Source organism: Taudactylus pleione, unplaced genomic scaffold, assembly GCF_031769625.1.
Source record: "Taudactylus pleione unplaced genomic scaffold, aTauple2 ptg000707l, whole genome shotgun sequence".
Taxonomy (NCBI): domain Eukaryota; kingdom Metazoa; phylum Chordata; class Amphibia; order Anura; family Myobatrachidae; genus Taudactylus; species Taudactylus pleione.
The window spans coordinates 3,486,521-3,513,505 of NW_028285109.1; the positions used below are offsets into that span (position 1 = coordinate 3,486,521).

General features: G+C 49.6%; 1 protein-coding gene across 2 annotated transcripts in view; it reads right to left on the bottom strand.

Moving 5' to 3' along the window:
• SCFD1 (sec1 family domain containing 1) overlaps nt 1-26,985 on the bottom strand; it is a 141,646-nt gene that overhangs the window by 45,078 nt on the left and 69,583 nt on the right. For both annotated transcript variants that reach the window (XM_088456600.1, XM_088456601.1), the window contains exon 15: nt 4,805-4,901. In XM_088456600.1, coding sequence (XP_088312726.1) covers nt 4,805-4,901 — 97 coding nt within the window. The remainder of the gene's footprint in view (nt 1-4,804; nt 4,902-26,985) is intronic.

Genomic DNA, 26,985 nt, shown 5'->3' on the forward strand with positions numbered 1-26,985 from the left:
TTTCCATCCTGAACTTGGGAACTCTGAGGAATTTGTTCAGAGACTTCAAGTTGAGGATAGGGCGATGAGAACCATTGGGTTTCTGCACCAGAAACAGAGACGAATAATACCCCGTCCCTCGTTGTGATAGAGGAACGGGAACAATGACCCCTGCTTTCAGCAAGGACTCTATAGCCTCCTGAACCTGTAACGCCTTGGTCTTGTTCTGAGAAGGACTTGTGCAGAAAAACTGGTGGGGTGGTCTGTGCCGAAAAGACAGGGCGTACCCCTGGGAGACCACTTCTCGAACCCAGGCATCCGTGGTGGTATTGTGCCAGCACTGGGCAAATAGAAGAAGTCGGCCTCCCACTCTGAGGTCCCCCAGAGGGAAGCCCGTCCCATCAGGCCGCAGGTTTATCTTCCTGCTTGGAAGAAGGGCGCCGAGCACTCCAGGCTTGCTTCTTGGGTTTAGAGGCCGTCTTACTCGCAGACTGTCTCGGGAAGGACTGACCTTTCGCCTTACCCTGAACCCGAAAGGAACGAAAAGCCGAACTCCGAACCTTAGCAGGCAGTGCCGCCGAAGGGAGGAAGGCCGACTTGGATTTAGCCAGGGTGTCCACTATTTTGTCCAAGTCCGGACCAAATAGTAATTCCCCATTGAAAGGTAAGGCCTCCAGACCTTTCTTTGAATCAGAGTCCGCTCTCCAGGACCGCAACCATAAGGATCGGCGGGCAGACACCGCTGCAGCCGATACCCGCGAGGTCAGCAGACTAGCATCTAAAGAAGCTTCTCCAATGTAAGAAGCGGCGTCCCTCATTTGTCCCAACAACGCCCGCTGGACATCCGGAGCGTCGTCCGGGAAGGTATCTTCCAATGCATTGGCCCACCCCTCAATGGCCTTGGCCACCCAGGAAATGGCCATGGACGGTCGGGCCACCGCCCCGGAGAGGGAGTAAATAGACTTTAAGCAAGTCTCAACTTTCCTGTCCGTGGGATCCTTCAGCGAGGATATCGACGGTAATGGTAAGGTGGCGCCCCGAGTTAAACGGGTGACATGGGAATCCACCGCCGGTGGAGTTTCCCATTTTTTACAATGTGCCTCAGGGAAGGGGTAATTAGAAGCCAACCGCTTCTGAGGAAGGAATCTCTTACTGGGCGCCTGCCAAGCTACCGCCATATGATCCGTCAACTGATCCGACAGGGGAAACACCGCAGAAGCCACCTTAGTTTTTTTGAAACTAGGAAACTTCGACCTAGGAACCGGTGCCTCATCCTCTATAAGAAGAATAGCTCGCACCGCCCTAACTAGTGCTCGCACATTAATGGACGACTTGGTATCCATTTCCTGGACCGAGGCGTCCGAGTCAGTGTCATCAGGGACCTCCCCATCATCTGAGGAACCCTCTGAGTCTGATACCTGAGCAGCCCGTGTCATGAGTGGGCGTTTAGAAATCCTAGAAGGCATGTCAGTCTGCAACATTGACTGAAAAGCCGAGGAAGCGGCCGCCAAATTTTGCACGGAGTTGGAGAGCACATCCACCCATGGTGGAGGCGTCGCCATAGGGGCCTGAAAAGGTACCACAGGCTGCTGCGGCACAGGGGAAGCCTGTATATACATAGGCAACCCCGCATAGGGACCAACTGATTGAGACCCAGGAGGACTCCGCAATAACTGCGGGACACCCGGGGAATGGGGGATGGTCGGCTGGGGCACCGCCCTAGTAGGGAGAGCAGTCGGGACCGACAGACGGTCCGCAATAGACACCAGCACTTGAGAAAACATCGCCCACGGTGGTTCCTGCGCCAGAGAAGGTCTGGATGGGCCAGGAGCCACCTGGCATCGACTACACAGGCCATCCTGTGACAAATCCTCCCTATCTACTCCTGCAGAACAGCGTCCGCAGGAGGCCAACACCGGAGCCACTGAGCGCTCAACCTCCTCGTCTGACATGACAGAATATATTATATATCTGGCACCAGGGTAGAAGTAAAACGCACTCACCGGTGTGCTGAACAACAGCCCACAATATGGCACTGAGTAGCACACAACTGTATGTGACGGACCTCACAAATACGTGATCTATATAAGTGAGGTCAGTAGAAACGCCCCTCCCCCACACACCTGCAGGGCTTGTAGGAGAAGTAAAGGGATAGGTATAAGCTGACAGTAAGCGGAAAATAAGCACAGACAGGCAGCACTAGCAAAAAGTCACATACCATGCAGGAAGATATACTCACTGCACCTTTACACTACAATCAACCTGCCCAGATTCAGTGTCTGGGAGGGCTATAGTGCTGTGTACGCTGTCCTTAATCAGGGGAGAGGTACACAGGGGGACCGGTCCGCGTGCTCCCTGAGATCTGCGCTGCCACTGGGAAAATGGCCGCTGGAGACCTCAGAGGAGGAGTGGCCGAGGAATCTGCAGCTCAGCGACGCCAGACTGCGTGCTGAAAGGCACGCTGAGCTGAGGGGAGGAGCCGCTGACAGGGAAGGCTTCCTCCCCTGGCTGGCCATTAACCCCAGGGATGCTGGCTTCCCGCTTGCCGGTTATCCCTGGTGGTCTAGTGGTCCCACGGGTTATGGGGGGGGCCCGCCGCCACTGCCAGCAGCCTCCGGTCTGTCCCCCGGACCGGAGGCTAAAGGACTGCATTTAAGGCATTCCGCGCGCCGCCGCTAGCCAGCGACGCGCGGCTTACCTGAATCCCCGGCGACTCCGGCAGCAATCCTGGGAGGTAGACAGAGTCCGGCTAGTACGGACTCTGTCCTCCCGCCGCGATCCCCAGATCAGTACTGGCGTCGCGGCGCCAGTCGGGGATCAGAGCGGCAGCGAGGGCGTCTGTAAAGACAGCCCTTCGCTACCGTCTGTAGTAAAAATAGATTAAAAATAAATAAAATTTAACTTAAAATAAAAAGCTTCTGGGGGCTGCTCCTGCAGCCCCCCTGCGCGGTGACCGACTCCGGCCGGGCACCAGCTTACACTGAGGTGCCTGTGGCTCGGGGGCGGGGTATAGAGGAGGACCCAAGTGCATCCTGGGAGCTAAAAGCTTAACTGTGTGGTGCCCATGGATCCTGTTCCAGCTATAACCCCAAGGTCAACCCTGTGGACCCCCTATGGACCCTGAAGTAGAAAGGGCTACTCTTCAGTAAATTTATGATTAATACGAGTCTCTCTGAAAAAAATGCTATAAGGTCTTAATTTAGCTGATATATAATACAGATGTACATATCAAGAATAAGCCTTTCCTCTTAATGTTTTTGAACATTTGGCCAATCGGTGCCATCATTCGTAGATACTCTGAAGGTAATAATATTATGCTGAAGTTATACATCAATAGCTTTCATCTTTAAACTTCCTCTGGACAGTTCCTCTGGTGTAGCAAATTAATAGAAACCATATACTGCGGTTCTTCCCCTGATTTCAGGATTCCCTAATCCACCAAACTGCACCCATAAATTACTGATTACTGATAGTTTTCAGTGATTTGCAGATCATTTTCAGCAAATAACAGACCTGCAAATTGTGAAAGTCTCATCATTTACTAGTAACGGTCGGCAAATCGGCTGATCGTTACCATACACTACCAATCTACCGCCCCGATTGGATGGTGAAATGAAACATGTTGGGACAACCTGATTTACAGATTATGATCACTTTTTGGTCGGAATTGGCAATCAGTGAACCCCATACATTAGAGATAGTTTTACACAATCATCTGCAAAATGGGGACTAGCCCCAATTGATTGCTGATGTATGGGCCCCATTAGTTGTAGATTTATCTCCTGGTTTGATTGTTCCACCTATACTGTCTGCATTGTCACTTTCTCTGTACAGTGCAATGGATATTTGGTTGCACAATATAAATACAATAATAATTATACAATAATGTAGCTCTCCTGCTCATCTATAACCTCACATTCCCTTTTGACAGGTTGATACTCTCTCTATGATGTTTGAATTGTACAGGTCATAATATGAACTTAAAGTGCACTGGCTGAATTTCTCAATGTACTTTATTGATCGTGTGACTCCTCACTCAAAAAAATGCAGAACTCTTTGTGAACAAAACAAGAGTATAGATTCAGCCAGAAGGCAGGCATCCACAGCCATGTGTATCACAGGCCGTAAGTAATTATGGTGCATGTCACTAGTTTATCAAGCAAGTCCCTCATCTATTTATGTGTTAGAGGTTTTACCCAAAGTGCATGGTGTTATGGAATATATGAGGCTCATTATACATTATGGGGTATATGTAATAGGTTGAGAATTCTGAAAAGTGGTGCGATTTTGGCTGCAGATTTAAAGTTGCCACAATTTAAAAGGTAAAATCATGTTGGCTTTGGCTTTTAAATTATTATTGCATGTAATCTACAGCTGAGATTGTGCCGCTTCACAGATCTGGCAAACTATTACATACTATATACTTCTATATGCTAAAGATATATATGCTAATATATAATTCCAAAGCTTTGGTACGTCTCACAGTACAGCAGAGGTCTTGCTGAGATAGTACGTTGAATACACAATGAGGTGTTGGCCCACAAACACTCCTATGTGAAGTCAGTTTTGTGGGACGGTGCCATGTACAGAGATGTGTGGTACTATCCCTGCCAGCAGCTTCCTTAAGACATGCTGTGAGGCCGGAGACATTGCAAATCAATGAGGTGTCGAGTGTGCATGCTTCAAAGCCAAGGTCTGAAGAGCAAAGCAAGGATTAGGAACAAAAACAGAACTAGCTGTCTACAACACCCACTGGTATCCCTGGGTGGTTAACCTCTTCATCACCAGTCAGGTTCTAAGCAAATGAAATAAACAAACAACTCACCATCAGGGTCAGAGATGATGTCTAGGAGAGACTTATCCAAAGTGGACTTGCTCATTAACTTCTCCTCATACTCAAAGTATACATCCAACTTCCGAACCTAGAACCAATAGAGACAATAAATACTGATGCAAAATGAATTGTAATGATAATTTATGATGTAATAGCCTAGAAAGGCAAACAAAAAAAAATCATAGTAAAGTGCAATTCAATGCTTCTTCGTATAGCAAGTACTAAGTATTGAGGGATTATTCTTTAAAAACTACACAAATCAAAAAGGAAAAAAAACCCAATCATTTCAAAACAGACATATTTTATGGTTAAGTTCTGTAAAATGTATAAATAATTATGCATTACAATTAGAGCTGTGAAATCAATCTGCCAGTTCACATGAGATTGGTGTCACAGAAGTTTCAGCTTCCACCAAAAATAATTTCAAGAACATCTAAAGGTATTTAAACAGTAGGAGAAGAGAGACAGTTTAAGAAAAATGATCTAAAGAATATTATGTGTGGCATATACCTGTACATTAGTGATTGGCTTATTTAAAAGCCTAATTGCAATGTTAGTTTTTCTGTAGAACTGCATGCCATGTGCACTGTAACTCATTGGCTCTCCCAGAAGACAATCAGAACAAACCTAATGCGGTAATTCCCAACCAATGTCACATTTGCGCATCACATAACAAAAATATGGTACAGTCATTGATTTAATAAAACTACAACACTATTTTGTGCCTTCTATATATTTTTTTTTACTAGAATACATTGACATACTTTTATAATTAAATAATATGACAAGGTAAACATTTGATACATTTGTAAAGTCAATCACAACACAGTTGAGCCTGGGCTGACTAGAGCAGCAGGGCTGAACCTGGGCTGACAAGAGCCGCAGGGTTGAGTCTGGGATGAAAAGAGCGGCAAAGCTGAGCCTGGAATGAAAAGAGCTGCAGGGCTGAGCCTCAGATGAAAAGAGCTGCAGGGCTGAGCCTCAGATGAAAAGAGCTGCAGGGCTGAGCCTCAGACGAAAAGAGCTGCAGGGCTGAGCCTCAGACGAAAAGAGCTGCAAGGCTGAAAAGAGCCACAGGATTGAGCCAAGGGTGACAAGAGCCGCAGAGTTGAGTCTGGTCTGATAAGAGCCAAAGGATTTAGCCTGGACTGAAAAGAGCAGCAGGGCTGAGCCTGGACTGAAAAGAGCTACAGAGCTGAAAAGAGCAGCAAGGTTGAGCCAGGGCTGAAAAGAGCCACAGGGTTGAGCGAGGGCTGAAAAGAGCTGCAGAGTTCAGCCTGGGAAGAAAAGAGTAGCAATAATTACTACATTATTTGCTTTACTCCTGTATAGTTCTAACCAAGAACTATTAAATCCTTGTTTTCTGGTCTTAGCATGCACACAGCGAATTAAGTGGGAACACTTACAAAACATTTATAAAAACTACAAATAATCTGGGTAATAAATGAAAACAAAACAAAGATGCATTATAATTAGGAGATCAGAAAGCTTAATAACTACCACATGATTTCTGCTATTCACTGAAACAGACATTTGAGAATAAATAAATGTACTTAAAAGAACAATAACCATTTTTTTGGGGAAAAAAACTTTTCAAATTGTAATACATCATGTCCCAACAACCATAAGACAATTTGGTGATTTCCCACAGCTAGACAAATTTAGAATGATGTATTTGAGCATCAGAACAATTAAAGCAAATTAACTGACTACAGTTTACTTTGGATTAATAGTGGACCACATATTGTACAACAATAAATTATGCCAAGTAGTGTAATGTATTAAATACAAAGTTATTACGAATGTAAGGAGGGACATAATCTTGAGATTTAAAGTATATTATTCCCTGTAGAGCAGTGGTGGTACCCAATTCAATCTTCAAATACCCCCAACAGGGTCATGTTTTCAAGATTTCTTTCTATGTTAACAGTTGTGGTAATAACTAACCCACTCACACCTGTGCATGATTATATAAATCCAGAAAACATAACTTGTTGGGGGTACTTGAGGACTGGAATTGAGAACCTTTGCTATAGAGGATTCATTAATATGGCCACACCTTGTGTACGCTGCGAGCTTCTGGGCATCAATTTAGAAAAGGGGCATAATATTGTTGGAGAAAGTGCTGAGAGGATGGACTTAGGAGAGGAAGGAATTTAATAAACTAGAATAAACAATAAGCATGCTGGAGGTTTTGTGGGTACAACCAAGTAGGTGACTCATAATTATGCACCCATAGATAATATAATCATCATGAGATGGGGTGCACCAGTTGACCAAAGGAATCCATACTAATATTATAAGAACATCGTGTATTTTTGTTCCAAGTTGGCGCAAGAACGACTAAACCGATTTTCATAAAAACTGCATAATTTTGTAGTGGAAACTCCTAGAAATAACCTGAACTTTGTGTTATTTCAATCAGTCAAGTTAAAGCTTAGAAATTACAAAAACAAATTTATTGACATCATCAATGCAAGAGATATATGTGGCACCATGCACGCGGACGATAAGGGGTGGGGGGAGAAGGTGCTTTGGGCCCACGTTCACTTGAATAAGATAGGCTATACAGCAGTATGTGCACAGGGCAAATAGTGACATTGGTGTGAATGATGGGGGAAGGAGTTGCTGCCACCAATCTGTATAGCACTGCTGGTCACAAGGGCCACTTATGCGACAGGGCCCCTATCCAAAGCAATACAACTAGAACACTTCAAATAAATAAAAAAATGCTGGCAGAAGCGATTTTGATTGTGGTCGAAGCCGCGGGCAACAGTTAATAAGTATATTGGGAGACCAAGAGAGAGCACATAAAATTATGTGTGCTGTATGCTGGACAAGGCTTCAGAATGCGTTATGCTCCCTCCCTGGTCAGCATCCTCACCTTTTCATTTTCATATATTACTACTAAACTAGCGTTTGCCCACAGCTTCGCTCATGTGGATGTCTGTTATTGCTCAGTGGAACTAATATTACAAAGACCGTAGTGGCGTCTAATATTGTGATGTATATTTTTTATTGTAGACATTGATCACAAAATGTCTTTGTAAACAATGTTTGCAGTTTCTCCTTCAGGGATTAACACCAAAAGATATTTGTGGCTACTAACTCGTGAGCAAACCATATAAAGCTGCGCATTGGTACGCCATCTACTGGATTGATATGTATACAGCAACTTCATGAGTCAAGATAAGTTGCCTGATTAGTGCTTAATATATAGTTGAATTTTCCTGTGAAATGCTGGAAATTACAACATTCCGAAAATGAGTTATGGTAAGAACTTACCTTTGTTAACTCTCTTTCTTCGAGGGTCCACAGGGTCCACAGGGAAACCTTAGGGTGTAGCTGATGGGAACCAATCCGGGCACCACGAAGTTAAAGCTTTCAGCTCCTAGGATGCACTGGGTCCACTCTCCCTATACCCCGCCCCCAAGCCAGAGGCACCTCAGTTGGTAAAAAGCCACAGGAGTATAAGAGAGAAGGTAGACTAAAACACTCAAGAATCACACTCACAGAGAAGGAGACGGGAAACCGGTGACCAGTACAATAGCCCATATGAAGCCAGGTGCGTCAGGGCGGGTGCCCTGTGAACCTTATGGACTTTAAAAAAAAAAAAGAATTTCCAAACAGTAAGTTCTTACCATAACTCTCATTTTCATAGGGTCCATAGGCTCCACAGGGACACCTTGGGGATGTCCCAAAGCAGTCCTATTAAGGGTGGGGAAGCCCCTGCACTGAGGGGAGAATCCAGCGCCCAAAGGAAGCATCCTGAGAGGTGAAGGTATCAAATGCATAGAACCTTAGAAAGATCTGGACAGAAGACCATGGGGGTCGCCTCACAAAGCTGAGCAGCTGAGGCGCCATGGCGAGCTGCCCACGAGGGACCCATAGACTGAGTAGAATGAGCCTTAGCAGAAGTTGAAACAGGCAGGCCTGCCTGCGAGTAAGCTTCTGAGATAGTCATACGAAGCCATCTAGCCAATGTTTGTTTATTGGCTGGCCAACCCTTCTTGTGAAAACCATAGAGCACAAACAAGGAGTCTAATTTCCAAAGAGAACTGGTACAGTCCACATGAATCCTGAGGGCGCGGACCACACCCAATGAGGCCTCACCTGCCGAGAGGTCTGGTGATAGAAAGGCCTGTACTATAATTTCCTGATTAAGATGGAAACTAGAAACCACTTTAGGAAGGAACTCAGGCGAGTACGAAGCACTGCCCTGTCCTGGTGAAATATCAGAAAAGGAGGACGACAGGAGACTGCTCCCAATTCTGACACCCTCCTGGCAGATGCAATAGCCAGAAGAAAAAGTGTCTTCACTGTTAACCACTTACAGTCAGGTCCATAAATATTGGGACATTGACAGAACTTTCAGATTTTGGCCTCTATTCACCACCACAATGGTTTTGAAATAAAACAAACAAGATGTGCCTTAACTGCAGACTTTCAGATTTAATTTGAGGGTAATTACATCCAAATCGGGTGAACGGTGTAGGAATTACAACAGTTTCAATATGTGCCTCCCACTTTTTAAGAGGCCAAAAGTAATGGGACTATCAACTCAAAAGCTATTTCATGGACAGGTGTGGGCTATTCCCTCGTTATTTCATTATCAATGAAGCAGGTAAAAGGTCTGGAGTTGATTCTAGGTGTGACATTTGCATTTGGAATCAGTTGCTGTCAACTCTCAATATGAGATCCAAAGAGCTGTCACTATCAGTGAAGCAAGCCATCATTAGGCTGAAAAATCAAAACAAACCCATCAGAGAGATAGCAAAAACATTAGGTGTGGCCAAATCAACTATTTGGAACATTCTTAAAAAGAAAGAACGCACCGGAGAGCTCAGCAACACCAAAAGACCCGGAAGACCACGGAAAACAACTGTGGTGGATGACAAAAGAATTATTTCCCTGGTGAAGAAAAACCCCTTCACAACAGTTGGCCAAATCAAGAACACTCTCCAGGAGGTAAAAGTATGTGTGTCAAAGTCAACAATCAAGAGAAGACTTCACAAGAGTGAATATAGAGGGTTCACCACAAGATGTAAACCATTGGTGAGCCACAAAAACAGGAAGACCAGATTAGAGTTTGCCAAACAACATCTAAAAATGCCATTAAAGTTCTGGAACAACATCCTATTGACAGATGAGACAAAGATCAACTTGTACCAGAGTGATGTGATGAGAAGAGTATGGAGAAGGAAAGGAACTGCTCATGATCCAAAACATACCACCTCATCAGTGAAGCATGGTGGTGGTAGTGTCATGGCGTGGGCATGTATGGCTGCCAATGGAACTGGTTCCCTTGTATTTATTGATGATGTGACTGCTGACAAAAGCAGCAGAATGAATTCTGAAGTGTTTCGGGCAATATTATATGCTCATATTCAGTCAAATGCTTCAGAACTCATTGGACAGCGCTTCACAGTGCAGATGGACAGTGACCCGAAGCATACTGCAAAAGCAACCAAAGAGTTTTTTAAGGCTAAAAAGTGGAATGTTATGCAATGGCCAAGTCAATCCCCTGACCTGAATCCGATTGAGCATGCATTTCACTTGATGAAGGGAAAATGCCCCAAGAACAAGCAGGAACTGAAGACAGTTGCAGTAGAGGCCTGGCAGAGCATCACCAGGGATGAAACCCAGCGTCTGGTGATGTCTATGCATTCCAGACTTCAGGCTGTAATTGCCTGCAAAAGATTTGCAACAAAGTATTAAAAAGTGAAAGTTAGATTTAGGATTGTTTAGTTTGTCCCATTACTTTTGGCCCCTTAAAAAGTGGGAGGCACATATAGAAACCATTGTAATTCCTACACCGTTCACCTGATTTGGATGTAATTACCCTCAAATTAAATCTGAAAGTCTGCAGTTAAATCACATCTTGTTTGTTTCATTTCAAAGCCATTGTGGTGGTGAATAGAGGACAAAATATGAAAATTCTGTCAATGTCCCAATATTTATGGACCTGACTGTACGTTCCACTGAATCTAGTGGTTCAAATGGAGGACCCTGGAGGGCCCGAAGAACTACTGCCAAATCCCAGAGACATGCACTTTCAACGAGGCCAGGTGTAGGCCAAAGTCCAACCCAGCTTGAAGGAATGCCAGGATTCTAGAAATTCGAAACACCTCTCTGTGGTATATCCTGGCGGGGACAGGCTTACGCGCTCTAAGCATTGTGTTGATGACCGAGCTAGAGAATCCTTTGTACCTTAGGAGGGATGTCTCAAGAAAGACACCGTCAAAGACAGACAATCCAGGTCCGGGTAAAGGCAAGGACCTTGAGACAACAGGTTCGGACGTTGAGGCACCAGAAACGGAGTGTCGATGGAGAGACTCCGAAGATCTGAGTACCAATGACGCCTGGGCCAAGCTGGAGCAACCAGCAGGACAGTGTCTTCGCCTTGCTTGAACTTCCGAAGAACCAGAGGCAGCAGGGAGACTGGAGAAAATAGGTACGCAAACGAGAAGGTCCATTTCACTGACAGAGCATCCACCACACTTGCTTCAGCATCTCTTGTTCTGGACACGTACACTGGTAACTTGTGATTGTGTCGGGAAGCCATGAGGTCCACCTCTGGGAGACCCCATTTGTCCACTAGGAGTTGAAACACCTCGTGGCGAAGAGACCGTTCCCCTGGAAAGACATCGTGACAGCTGAGGAAGTCCGCTTCCCAATTGAGAACTCCCGGAATGAACATTGCCGAAATGGTCAGGAGATGAGATTCTGCCCATATCAGAATGCATGACACTTCTGTCATTGGTGCCCGACTTCGAGTGCCTCCTTGATGGTTGATGTAAGCCACTGTGGTGACATTGTCGGACTGAACCTGCACGGGCGTGCAATATGTTGATGGGCAGGAATGCCTCTACAGTTGTCCACCGGCCCTGAAAGGAGTGTGGACTGGTCACTGCGCCCCATCCCCGAGACTGGCATCCATTGTTAGGAGTATCCAGTTCGGGATCCAAAAGGGACGACCCCTGGTCAGATGAGACGTCAATAGCCACCAAGATAGAGACAGGCGCACCTCCGGAGAGAGTACCATCGTCTGAGCCCTGATCCGGTGGGGTAATCCATTCCACCTGAAGAGGATCAGCCCCTGCAGGGGCCTGGAACGGAACTGAGCAAATTCCACCATGTTGAATGTGGACACCATGGATCCCAGAACCTGCATCGCCGAGTGGACTGACAACCCGGCGACTGCGGAGACATCTGCGTATTCGTAGCCTCAGTTTGGAGATCTTTTCTGGAGTTAGAAAGATTCTCTGCTGGTGAGAATTCATAAGGGCTCCCAATTGAACCATCCTCTGTGAGGGAATTAGGGAGGACTTTTTCCAATTGACTAACCACCCATGTGTTGTATACAAGCAACTGTCAGTTGCAGGTGGCGGTGAAGCACTTTTGGAGAACTTGCCAACAAGAGGAGGTTATCCAGATATGGTAGGAGCCAGATACCCTCACTCCGCAGGTGGGATGCCATGACAGCCATAATTTTGGTAAATACCCTTGGAGCCGTGGATAGGCCAAAGGGCAGCACCTGAACCTGGAAGTGTTGTTGCAGTATAGCAAATCGCAGATAATGCTGGTGAGAAGGCAATATGGTGACATGTAGGTATGCATCCTGAATGTCCAGTGATACCATGTAATCCCCAGGTTCCATAGCCAGTATGATGGATCGTAAGGTTTCCATCCTGAACCTGGGCACCCTGAGGAGCTTGTTCAGAGATTTGAGGTTGAGGATAGGGCGATGAGACCCATTCGGTTTCTGAACCAGAAGAGAGTAGAATAACCACCAGTACCTTGTTGAGATACTGGAACTGGGACGGAATCAGTATGATTTACTGCCGGCCGGATGGCCAGCGGTTCAAATCCCACCAGAGGCAGCTTGACAGGGGTGAAAATCCCGACGTCAAAAGGTAAGTATTTGCTAACCTAATTCTACCCCCTAACCCTAATTCTCCCATAGGGGTGCCTAACCCTAACCTCCCCCCATTAGTACCTAACCCTAATCCCCCCTAAGTGCCTAATCCTAACCTCCCCCTTCCCCGCAGCCTAAACCTAAGTCCCCCCGGGGGTATCTAACCCTGACCTCTCCCCGGGGGTGCCTAACCCTAACCCCCTTTCCCCTAGCCTAAACCTAACCTCACGAGGGGTTGCCTAACCCTAAGTCCCCCCCGGGAGCCCCTAACTTAACCCTCCCCCCGCGGCTGTCCGCGCCCGGTTTACCTTCGATCGGTAAGCCGGGTGTCGGGCTCCCGCCGTAGGTCTAATGTCATTAGTGCCTTGCCGGGATTAGACAGTCGGGAAGCCGGCGGTCGAGATTACGTCCATTGGCTTCCTGACTGCTTCCCACTGGTACAATTACCCCTGCTTGCAGCAAGGACTGTATGGCTTTCTGGATCTGCAAGGCCTTGGTCTTGTCTGTAGGAGGGCCTGTGCAGAAAAACTGGTGGAGAGGCCTTCGAAGGAATGAGAGGGCGTACCCCTTAGAGACCACTTCTCTTACCCAAGCATTCTTGGTGGTTTGACACCTGCACTGAGCGAACTGAGGAAGTCGGCCTCCCACTCTGGCTGCGGGTTTATCCTCCGGTTTGGAGCCGGCAGTCTTCTTGGCAGCGGACTGTCTAGGAAAGGACTGCCCTTTGGATTTTCCTTGGGGACGAAAGGACCTAAAGGAGTAGCTTTGAGACTTTGCAGGAGCAAATGCTGAGGGTGGAAATGCAGATTTGGCCAACATGTCAACAATCTTGTCCAGGTCTGGATCAAACAAAATCTCCCCATGATAGGGTAAGGCCTCCAGGCCTTTCTTAGAATCGGCATTCGTGCTCCAATAGCGTAGCCACAGGGAACGGCGAGCAGACATGGCCGCGGCCCTAGATGTCAGAAGACTAGCATCCAGAGCAGCCTCACCGATATATGCAGCCACATCCCTAATATGGCTGACTAGTGACACCGGATTCTCTGGAACTTCCAAGGAGTCCTCAAGTGTATCGGCCCAACTCTCTATAGCCTTAGCTACCCAGGAGATAGCCATGGATGGGCGGGCAACAGCTCCTGAAAGAGAGTATATAGACTTTAGGCAAGTTACCACCTTCCTATCCGTAGGATCTTTCAAGGAAGAAATGGAAGGCAAAGGTAACAGTGCACTTTTAATTAACCGTGTAACGTGTGAATCCACTGCAGGGGGTGATTCCCACTTCTTACAATGAGCCTCAGGAAATGGGTAACAGGAGGTCAAATACCGCTTACCAGGCAATTGCCAGGTATCAGCCATGTGATCCACCAGCTGATCTGACAGAGGGAATACTGCTGAAGTCACCTTCAACTGTTTAAACAAGGGGTGTTTGGATACTCTATAATCAATACGTATCTGACCACACGCACAAAGGCAGCAATATTAATTCTTAACTTAGGCTCCGCCTCTTGCGGAGGGGAAACAGAGTTAGAGGAATCAGCCACCCCTCCATCATTAGAAGACATTAGCTGTGTGGATTGAGGTGACAACACAGGACGCTTAGCTGGCCTAACGGGCTTCTCACTCTGCAACATGGTCTAAAGAGCAGTAGAGGTGGTTGCCAGACTCTGTACTGAGGTAGAGAAAATATCCACTCATGGTGGAGGTCCACCCTGTGGTAATCCCACCGTGGATTGCGGTCCTTGTTTGCTGAAGGTAGAAGTTATTGTTGAACCAAAAGTAATTATGTGTGAGGATGGTTCAACAATAACTTCTACCTTCAGCAAACAGGGACCGCAATGGGGACCAAGTTTGCCTCCAGTTATGCTAACCTGTTCATGAGCCGGTGGGAGGATTCCCACATATGGACAGGTCATGACTGGCAGGCAAACTTGGTCCTCTGGAGGAGATACATAGACGACATCATTTGCATATGGAAAGGACCAGAATCCACACTGCTAGAATTCATCAACTACATTAACAATAACGACAAAAATCTCCGATTCACCACAGACTATAGCAAAACCTCGGTAAACTTTCTAGACCTACAGATATTCATACACAACGGACAAATACACACAAAGACCTTCCAAAAACCAGTCGATGTCAATAGCTACATCTTATCGAGTAGCGGTCACCACCCCAACTGGCTCAACAACATCCCCATAGGACAATTCAAAAGACTCAGAAGAAACTGCACCAGACTAACAGACTACATATCACAGGGAGAAACTCTTAAACAACAATTTGCAGATAAAGCTTATCACATACCCACACTACAAGACACAATGGATAAAGTAGCAGAAGAATCAAGGGCACCACTTCTCGAATACAAACCCCACACTTCGACGACACATGACCACCCTGCTTTCATCACACAATATAACAGCCACGCCCACGACATTAAGAAAATAATAAACAAACATTGGCACCTTCTACAAAAAGACGCAACACTAACACATATACTACCACCCAGAGCCAGAGTAATCTACAAGAAAGCACCGAACATACACAAAAAGCTAGTCACGAACCACATTCCCCCATCAATACACACACAGACCACAATAGACAAAGGTACACTGAAGGGAGGCTTTTACCACTGCGGGACATGCTCCAATTGCACCAATCTAAACTATAGGAGTACAAAACCCACCACATCCTTTACCTCCACACAGACGGGCACCACCTACAAGATACGGGAACACATCACATGTCACACTAAAAATGTGATCTACCTCATACAGTGCCCATGCAACAAGCAGTATGTAGGGAGAACCATCAGACCATTACATACCAGAATCAAGGAACACCTCAGAAATATCATTAACAAAGCAGACAGTCATAACATACCGGTACACTTCCTCGAACATCACCAGAGCAACATCACTGGTCTACAATTCATAGGGATCAGACACATACAAAGGAACTGGAGAGGAGGGGACCACACAAGAATACTCAACAAGGAAGAACTCAAATGGATAATCACACTTCTTACCCTGGCACCCAGTGGTCTGAACATCGACAACGAGATCAACGAGATCTGTCATTAGTAAATAATACCCCCGAACACCCCCCCTCCTCTTGCTATATCACACACCTCCTCTCGTTTCTGACCCACTTCCAGCACCCCTCCCCCTTCACACGCCGTTTACACCCCAAAAACCACACTTAGCCCCCTTTCGACACCCATATCACACACACACACACGTCCCCACAACCATACCACCCAGTCACCAGCCCCCCTTCACTACCGCACCGACCCGCTACATCCCCAACACCCCCCCAGCCCATCCACTCGACAGTGACACCTGCACCATCCAGAACCACCTCCGCACTATAGCAACTTACCCACATGTCAATATACCACCCCGTATCCGCATGACTGTCCACAACCTCATTTCCCAATGAATTCCCCCAGTCCAGTTATCCTCCTCCAACACCACACAACCACACCAAGTGCAACACACACACATATACAGTACCCGTTGAGCCCATACACTAACACACAATCACACCGGAACGCAGCACACCACACACACCCATCACCACCTACCACGACCCACCCGCACTCCCCTCCACCAGCCACCCCCCGTGCGACTGGCTGAACCCCGGCGCCATCATCCCACACATCCACCACACTTCACTACCCCTACATCCCCACGTTACCCCTTAACCCTTGCACACCCAGATAACACCCATTTGATACACGACTTCGCCCTTATCGTCACAGCAACTCCCCAGACCATGTCCGATCACCCCCTGCTATTAACCTTTACCACCACGTCATTTAACCCCGTCACCCTTACACACCCAGGCTACACCCAGTGGTCACATGACATCGCCCATATCGCCACACCAACTTTCCCTATCATGTCCGATCACCCTCTGTTATTAACCATTGCCACCACGCTACACTCCGCTCCCCAGAGCGTCACCTCCCACAGACCTGCACACTCGTCATTAAGCCCGCCCACACACCTGTCATTACCCTTTTCCATCCGGCAATATCCCATTGGCCTCCAACAACAGAACACCTCCAGATTGCCATCAACTCCTGACCACGCCCAGTGCACACACACTTCCCCCCCATTGGCCAATTCCGTACACACCCACCTCCACACCAACCTTTAAAACACTGCTGCACCATGTAACAGTAACCTCCATGATTAAGGCACAGCCGAAACGCGTTGGAGACACACACCTACCATCACGTCCTGGAAACCTTCTTTCCTGCTGAAGAACCCCCCTGCTGTCCCAGCGACCGCTGATCACAAGGAGCTGCCAGCACCTCCGGCGAGCGGCACCCCCGCCTTGTGACCGTGACACGCCCGGCTCTCAGCCTCCCCGCCCCTGCCCCACATTGGGCGCCAACAGCCGCAGGAACCACGAGGAGCCGGCGTTCACTGCACACACACGGCATCCCTCATCCGAACAGCCTCACCCGGCCGTCCCGCTGCACGACGTGGCACACACGCAGGTACCGGCCCGCATCCCAAACACGGAGACGCCGACCTGCCGCAGCCTGCGCATCCAGCCAGGCTCCATCCACCACGCTGACCCACCCTGCCAGCGCAAACAAGACCAACTGTGCCACCATCACGGGGCACAGCCGCACCAGTAGCTGCAGCACAACAAGAACGGCCATCTAACCTGCCGCTGTATACCATCAGAGACTGCCGACCACCAACCCCAAATCGCAACGCCTACACAGGCACCTACCGGTAGGTAAGTTGTACAAATTGCGGGACGCCGCCACATCATCTATCCTTACCAGACTTCCACCTACACTGTGCCGGGCGTTAAGACTGTCGACCAAAGGTCCAGCAGGGACAACGTGCTGGTCCAGAACTGCACGGAAAAGGAGCCCCCTAAAAGGGTCTACCCACCTTCCCCCCCGTGCACCCATCCTGCTCTTCCCCCCACTGCTCCTGGGTCAATTACCCTCTAGTAGCATTGTGCCTACCCACCTTAAACCAATAAAATTACCTTGACCCAACACCACCGTCTACGTCTCTCTGTCATACAGATCACTCTTACCCAAGCACTTTACACACTGCCCCACCATATAGAGAGCGCGCCTTACCCAGCTTTTACCAGTCTCTAAACTAGGTAGGAACAGGTACTCCTACCACAGGCGCAGCACTCTTACACCCCCTACCCCCATACCTCCAGATACACGCACATCCCCTCCCCCCACCTCTCTTCTCCCCTCCCTCCTGCCTCAATCCACCCCCACAGTCATATCAGTGAGCGCGGTTCATCACCCTTTATCCACCGTGGGAATGACCGCCTGCTGTGGTACAGGAGGGGTCTGCATTGTCAGTGGTATTCCCTGTGAGGGAGGGACGGGTTGCTGTGGTACCCCCATAGGAGGAAAAACAGACGGGACCACCAGGCGGTCCACAATGGAGGGCAGCATCTGAAAAAAAAGCTGCCCAAGGGGGCTCCTGTACTGATGTCGGGGGATCGAGGTACATGGCGTGTTAGAACACTTCACACATAACTCATCCCGAACCACGTCCTCTGCACTGAAAACTACAGTACATAATCTGCAAGCATACAGGAATGTGTTCATTACCCTTGTCAGACATGCCTGCAGGGTAAAATGATGCACAATATGGCACTGAGTACAAAGAAACCACGAGTATGTAAAAATACTAACAGGGAGCAATATACTGGTCCTGTCTTTAGCTTGGGTAAGCTGCAGGAACCTGTTGCCTAAATATGGCACAGTGCAGCACACAACAGTATGTGACAGACCTCACAAATATTGTAATATATATTGTGATAGGGACACTGGTAAAGTGGTCAGTGGTAGATACATTTGTCCTAGATTTTTGACCTGTGTGTTCTAAAAACCCCCAGGAGAAAAGTCTGCAGTGAAGCAGATTTGAGTGTCGGCTTTTTGAAAAGCCGGTTTGTGACCTGGGGGTGTGGATGTGAGGAGAGGGAGGGCTCCATCCACAGGCCACTCCAGGTTTGGCCTTTTTGGCCTGTCAGCAGGCTCATTAGGGTCTGCACCTGGAACTGGCTGATATAGGCTGTGTGTGATTGTAAGCTCCTGTCTCATACCTAGGAGAGCAAGCAGACTGGCTGGCTCAGAGACACTTGGTGAAAAGTACCTGTAAGTCTTGTGCATACGCTTGTGTTGATGGTGGAGGCAGTAGGCCCCACTATTTCCATAGAGAGGGAACCTCTTGTCTAGTTAGCACCCAGACGGGCTAGCCTTTATTTTTATGTTTTGTTTTCCTTTTACGTTGCACAATAAAGACTGGTACCAACCAGCTAGTACGAGAGCCCAGACTGGTGTACTATTTTTCCGGCTGCTATGTGTGTGAAGAGGGAGTCCATCTACCCCAGGAGAGGGACCCTAGCGTTCCTGCTAGGCTGTTTCAGCGGGGCATGGCGCACTGCCCTCCTTCTGGAGGGCGAAAAGCACCCTGCCCTCCAGAAGGAGGGCAAAAAGTGCCCTGCCCTGACAGCCTGCGGGTGCCGTCTTCACCCGCGGGTCGCAGTGTCCCGCAGGTGGAGAAATGTGCAGTGACCCGGTCACCGCTGGAAAATAGACGCCGGGCGCATGCGCCCGGCATCTATTCTCACTGTCTGGAGCGCTTGGGGGCTGCCTGGCGTGTCTGTAAGTGCTGGGCACGCCCCCAAGTATGTCGAAAAGTGGACGCGTCTTATAGACATGCCCCCTTTTCATGGCCACGCCCCTTTTTTGGGCGCGCGCCCGCTGAAAGTTGCCCTCTCTAGCTCCTGCGCCCTGCCTGCCACCGGAGCTAGAGTGAACACTAGGACCCCTAATTCGGTCATGTTACAATATATATATATATATATATATATATATATATATTAAATCAGGTATGAACCACCCTAAAAACACCTGTTTTAGGGCAGAATGAGAGAAAGGGTATAGCCATAAGCGGACATATAGAAAAAGGAGACAGACAGGCAGCACTAGTACAAGTCACATACAATGCAAGAAAGACGCTGCAAAGCGGCACTGCCATCAACTACACAAACTCCGTGTCTGGTAGGCAATAGTGCTACATACGCTGACCCTGGAAAAAGGTATGCAGGGGGACCAGATCATGCATTGTCCTGGGAGACTGCACCACGAAGAAAAATGGCCGCCGGAGACCTCCGTGTCCGGAGGAGGAGAGCAGCTCAGGGAAGCCAGACCGCAGTGGAAAGGCGCGCTGAGCTGAGGGGCCACTTAAACAGGGAAGCTGTCTCCCCATGCTGATTATTAACCCTTGGGACGGTGGTTTCCCGCACCAATTTGTCCCCGGGGATGGCCGGACCCTGCTTCCACACTCAGCCACCTCCGGTCTGTCCCCTGAGACTGGTGGTATCGACTGCCAAAACGTGCGGGTCACCGCAAGCGGCGACCCGCCTTACCTGTCCCCTGATGTCCTGGTGCAGTCTGGGTCCTCTCCGGGTGCCCTGGCTAATGCCCACCGAGATCCCCAGATCAGTACTGGCGTCGCGGCAGCGCAGACGTCCCACGGACAGTCTGCTGCTGCGTGCTCTATTCTGTAAAATTTAAATAAAGAAAATAAGCTTATGGGGCTGCTTAAACAGCCCCTCTGCAAAATAGTGACCCGACTCCGGCTGGGCACCAACGAAACGGAGGTACCTCTGGCTCGGGGGCGAGGCATAGGGAGAATGGACCCAGTGCATCCTGTGAACTGAAAGCTTTAACTGCGTGGTGCCCGGATTGGTTCCCATCACCTACACCCCAAGGTCTCCCTGTGGAGCCTATGGAGCCTGAAGTAGAAAGAAATTTTGTCTCCATAGTTCATACAATCCCAAGGAGCACATTTCTACAAAAAAAATTCTATGTACATACACAACCATTACAACTTTATTATAAGTATAGATTAGACAGATATTTATAAAGATATATATTTTAAACATTCTTTTTGGATATGAAAATTGGTATAATTATTCGGTTTCTAAACAAGTATTCTCTTAACCAAAGAAGTTCACTATCAGCCATACATATGTAGGTGGATTACTTCAATATGGTGTCTGCTATACTCTAATAACAATAACAAATAAGTGGATATCTGCTCCGTGCGCTTAGCCTGCTGCCTACTTACTACACAGAACAAAATAAGAGTATCGCTATCCCCTATGATAAAGGAACTTTGCAATACAAAAAATTTTTAAGTGTAAGATGGCGCAGGTGGAAAATATGAGATATGGTAAGAACTTACCCTTGTTATCTCTATTTCTACGAAGTCCATAGGGTTCCACAGGATACCTTGGGTATAGGTGTGACGTCAGTCGCAGGGCACCAAAGAGTTAAGCTTTCAGCCTCCCAGGATGCACTAGGTCCCCCTCCTATACCCCGCCCCCGGGCCAAGGCACCTCAGTTAGTTACCAAGCCATAGGCCGGAGGAGGAGAAGGAAGAGAGAGAACAAAGATCTGGACACATACAAGAATCACATTCTCACCAGAGGGAGACGGAAAACCGGTGACCAGAGCAAAGCCCATCTGCAGCACAGGTGCGACAGGGCGGGAGTCCTGTGGAACCCTATGGACTTCGTAGAAATAGAGATAACAAGGGTAAGTTCTTACCATATCTCATATTTTCTACTTCAGGGTCCATAGGGTATCCACAGGATACCTTGGGGATGTCCCAAAGCAGTATCCTTTAAGGGTGGGGACGCTCCTGTGCAGAAAGGAGAATCCGCCGCCCGAAGGAAGCATCCTGAGAGGCGAAGGTGTCAAACCTGTAATACCTCACGAAGGTATGGACAGAAGACCACGTAGCAGCCTTGCAGATCTGAACTGCCGAGGCACCACGTCGAGCTGCCCACGAAGGACCCACAGACCTAGTGGAATGAGCCTTCAGAGAAGGAGGGACCGGTAGGCCTTCATGAAGATAAGCTTCAGAAATAGCCATACGGATCCAGGCTGCCAAAGTTTGCTTTGAAGCAGGCCAACCCTTTTTACAGAAGCCATAGAGGACAACAAAGCGTCCGACTTCCTAAACAAAGAAGTGCGGTCAACATAAGTCCTTAAGGCCCGCACAACATCCAAAGAGGCCTCACCCACGGAAAGACCCGGTGAGTTAAAGGCCGGAACAACTATTTCCTCGTTAACATGAAACTGGGAAACAACTTTGGGAAGAAACTCGGGCCGAGTGCGGAGCACTGCCCTGTTCCCATGAAAAACCAAGAAAGGGGGTCTACAAGAAAGAGCCCCTAACTCAGAAACACGTCTGGCTGAAGCAACGGCCAGAAGGAAAACAGTCTTAGCTGTTAGCCATTTAATATCCACTGAGCCCAGTGGTTCAAACGGCGGTCCTTGGAGAGCCCTCAGGACCACAGCCAAATCCCAAGGCGCCACAGGTGGAACAAAGGGCGGCTGAATACGGAGAACACCTTGCATAAAGGTGCGCACATCCGGGATTGTAGCAATCCTACGGTGAAACCAGACAGATAGGGCCGAAACCTGTACCTTCAAAGAAGCAAGGCGAAGCCCATGATCTAGTCCCGCTTGCAGGAAGGCGAGAATCCGAGACAGACGAAACTCCCGCGGTGCATAACCTCTCGGTCGACACCACTGGAAGAACGTATGCCACACGCGATGGTATATCCTCGCGGAAGACGGTTTCCGAGCTCGTAACATGGTACGCACCACAGAGCTGGAAAACCCCCAGGACCTCAGCATGGCCGTCTCAACAGCCACGCCGCCAAAGACAGCCGAGTCAGGTCCGGGTGAAGACAAGGACCCTGAGACAGAAGGTCCGGTCGTAGCGGCAACCGCAGAGGACTGTCCACGGACAGACCCTGAAGGTCTGAGAACCAGTGCCGTCTGGGCCACGCGGGAGCTATCAACAGGAGCGTCCCTCCTTCCTGTTTGAATTTCCGGATTACCCGTGGAAGAAGGGAGACCGGAGGGAACAGGTATGCGAATCTGAACGTCCACCGGACGGACAGAGCATCCACCAGAGACGCCCCTTCGTCTCTTGTGCGAGACCCGTACACCGGCAACTTGTTGTTGTGCCGGGACGCCATGAGGTCGATTTCTGGAAGACCCCACCTGTCCACCAGTAGTTGAAAAACGTCCGGGTGCAGGGACCATTCCCCTGGATGAACGTCCTGGCGACTTAGAAAGTCCGCCTCCCAATTTAGCACTCCCGGGATGAAGACCGCTGATATGGCCGGAAGATTGCGCTCCGTCCAAACCAGGATCCGAGAGACCTCTACGAGAGCGGCCCGACTGCGAGTTCCTCCTTGCCTGTTTATGTAGGCCACGGTGGTAGCATTGTCCAAACTGGACCTGCACCGGGTGACCCTGGAGAAACCGCTGTGCCTGCAGGAGAGCATTGAAGACCGCACGGAGTTCCAAGATATTTATTGGAAGCTCCGCTTCTGTCGGCATCCACCTGCCCTGGAACAAGTGTGGACCCGAAACTGCTCCCCAGCCCCGAAGACTGGCGTCCGTTGTCAACAGGACCCAATTTGGAACCCAGAACGGACGTCCCTTGTTGAGGTGGGTCGTCTTTAACCACCACGCAAGGGACAGGCGAACCTCCGGGGTGAGCACAATCGTCTGGAACTTCAGAGACTGAGGCAGCCCGTTCCACTTGGACAGGATCAGGTGCTGCAGAGGTCTGGAGTGAAACTGGGCGTATTCCACCATGTTGAACACTGACACCATGGAGCCCAGTAACCTCATCGCCGAGTGTAAGGACACCCGGCGGCTGTGCAGACAACTGCGCATCCTTGACTGTAAAGCAGAGATCTTGTCCTCCGTCACGAAGATCCTTTGCTGTCCCGAGTCCAATAAGGCTCCAAGATGCAGAATCCTCCGAGACGGGATTAGAGTGGACTTCTGCCAGTTGATTAGCCAGCCGTGCCGTTGCAGCAGTGCAATGGTCAGGTCCAAGTGGTGTAACAGGAGCTCTGGAGATCCTGCCACCAATAACAGGTCGTCCAAGTACGGCAACATGCGGACTCCTTGCAGCCGCAGAGAAGCCGCCATGACCGCCATAGCGTCCTGTATGTCCAATGACACCCTGTAGTCCCCAGGTTCCAGCGCCAGAATGATGGACCGTAGGGTCTCCATCCGAAACTTCCGGACCCGCAAAGACTTGTTGAGTGCTTTGAGGTTGAGAATCGGACGATATGACCCATTGGGTTTCTGTACCAAAAATAGATTTGAATAGAAACCCTGGCCCCTCTGGGAGAATGGAACAGGCACTATAACTCCAGCCTGGAGCATAGTGTGCAATACCTTCCGCAGCTCCGTAGCCTTGTTCCGGTCTGATGGTAGACCCGTGGTGAAGAATCGAGCCGGGGGTCTGTGCCGGAAGGAGAGGGCGTACCCGTGAGAGACCACCTCCAGAACCCAAGTGTCTGTCGTAGTGAACGACCAACACCGGGAGAACTGCAGCAGGCGGCCTCCCACCCTGGGATCCCCCAAGGGGAGACCCGGACCGTCAGGCCGCAGGCTTGTCATCTGGCTTGGGGGCCGGACGTCTGGTACTCCATGCCTGTTTCCGGGGCTTGACCGATTTCTTAGGGCCAGCCTGTCGAGGAAACGACTGTGGTTTGGGCCTGCCCTGGGCCCTAGATGACCGAAAGGACGATGGTCCAGAACCAGAAGGAGCAGCGGCCGACGGGAGACAAGCAGATTTGGCTGCCGCCAGCGTGGCCACAATCTTATCCAGATCCGGACCGAAGAGAACTTCTCCGGTAAACGGCAACGCTTCCAGACCTTTCTTGGATCTGCGTCCGCCTTCCAGGATCGCAGCCACAAGGTGCGACGAGCAGCTACCGCTGCTGAAGAAATTCTAGACACCAGAGTACTAATGTCTAGAGCCGCCTCGTTGATGTAGGTGGCCGAATCACGGAGATTGCCAATCAACTCCGCCTGTTTGGCCGGACAGTCGGATTCAAAAGAAGCCTCTAATGAATCCGCCCAGCGCTCCATCGCTCTGGCAACCCAGCAAATGGCCATAGCCGGCCGTGCTGCCCCCCCTGCAAGGGAATAAGCGGACTTCAGGCAGATTTCTACCTTGCGGTCCGTAGCATCCTTAAGGGAGGACATGGATGGCATCGGCAATGTGGCACTACGGACAAGACGGGTCACGTGAGAATCCACCTGTGGAGGGGATTCACACTTAGCAAAATAATTATCCGCGAACGGATAAGCCACCGCCAGGCGTCTCTGCGGCTGGTATCTTTTGCCAGGTTGTTTCCACGCCTCCTCTAAATGGTCCACCAACTGACCCGAAAGAGGAAAGACTGTGGCATCGCCCTTCACATCTTTGAAAAAGGCATACTTAGATTTAGCCGCTGGGGGAACTTCGTCCTCAATCACCAAGGCTGTGCGGACCGCCCGAATAAGTCCAGGAATATATACTTTGGACTTAGCATCAGCGTCCTTAGTATGGAGAGGTTCCTGATCGTAAGGATCCAGAATCTCCCCATCATCAGACGTCCCTTCGTCATCCTCATAAGGAGCGGACAGAGACGCCACCGGCCTTTTATGAGGCCGCATCACAGACTCCCCTTGCAACACATCCGACAAGTGCTGTACAGAACTCGTCAGGGAGTTAACCCACGCTGGCTCCTGAGAACCCGGGAGCGGGGAAATAGGGAGACTGTGGGGTACCACCAATTGTCGTGGGAACCCCTGCATGGGTGACGACACCACAGACTGCTGGGACAAACCCATCGGAGTAAACGCGGGCTGCGGAGCTAACTGGCCCACTAAAGCTGTTAACGCCTGAGCGAAACAAGCCCAGGGCGGCTCCTGTACCGGTGCTGTAACCGTAATAGGCCGCGCCATGGACAAACACTGCCGGCAAAGGCCCTCCGCGCTACCCTCCCCCTCCGCTAACGGTACTTTGCACGTGGTACACTGTAGCCGGAGGGGAAAATCACTTTCAGACATGATGGCACCACGTATGTGACCTCTCTCACCAATTAAGTATTAAATAGGCGAGAGACCACCCTGCAGCACCGCACCGCAAGGGCTTTAGCAGAAAGAACAGGGACAGTAATAAAGCTGACAGTTTAGAGAAGAAAAGTTACAGGCAGCGCTAGCACAGTCACATACAATGCAGAGAAATAACAATTCCTGCACTAACAGCGCTGATCACTCAACTACACAGACACAGGGCCTGGTAGGACACAGCGTTGCATACACAGACCTGAGCCACAGCGGAGGAGAGGTATGCGGGGGGACCCAGACCACGATGCTTCCTTCCAGACTTCCAGCAGCGTTCACCATGCGTTGCAGAGAAGATGGCCGCCGAGGAGCAGAGAGAAGCTGGCCTGGGGGAGGAGCGCTGACACAGGACCAGTCAGCACAGTGCAGAGAGGGCTGTGTGCAGCGGGGGAGGCGCCGGCTGTGAGACAGGGAAGGCGCGCTCCCCTGGCATGCATTTAACCCCTGGGACGCCGCAGCGCTACCGCTCTGCTGCGGTCCGCTGTCCCAGGGGGTAGTGGAAGCGCAGGTTGGTCGCCTGGCTCCACGCTGCAGCCAGTCCCCAGGGAGCCCCCTGCCTGGGGACTTAGGACCATGTGATCAGCGGGGACCCACCGCGGGACCCCGCTGCTTACCTCTGTCCCCCTTGAATCCGGCCATGGTCCGGAGCATCTGGGGTCACCGCTAGCTGTGACCCCAGACGCCCACCAGCATCCCCGGATCAGTACCGGCGTTCTGGTACCGGCGGGGTGTAGGGAAGACAGCATGGACGTCAGGACTGACTGCCCATGCTGTTCATCCAGATGTGCAGCCACAGCTGCATGAAGAAAAAGCTTCAGGGGCTCTTCTAGCCCCCACTCCAACAGGTGCACCCGACTCCGGCCGGGCACCAAACTAAACTGAGGTGCCTTGGCCCGGGGGCGGGGTATAGGAGGGGGACCTAGTGCATCCTGGGAGGCTGAAAGCTTAACTCTTTGGTGCCCTGCGACTGACGTCACACCTATACCCAAGGTATCCTGTGGATACCCTATGGACCCTGAAGTAGAAATCCAATATATACAAATAACATAAATAGAATACTTCAATTCTTATGGTGTTTAGTCCACATCAGATTTTCAGCCACTCCTCATGATGACATTATGCGGAAAAGAAAGCACAAACAATACAAAATTGATTATATACACACATATACAGATGTGTCCATATACATCTATCCTCCATGCGCTACAAATCGTTTGTGCTAGCTATCCGCATCACTGTGTC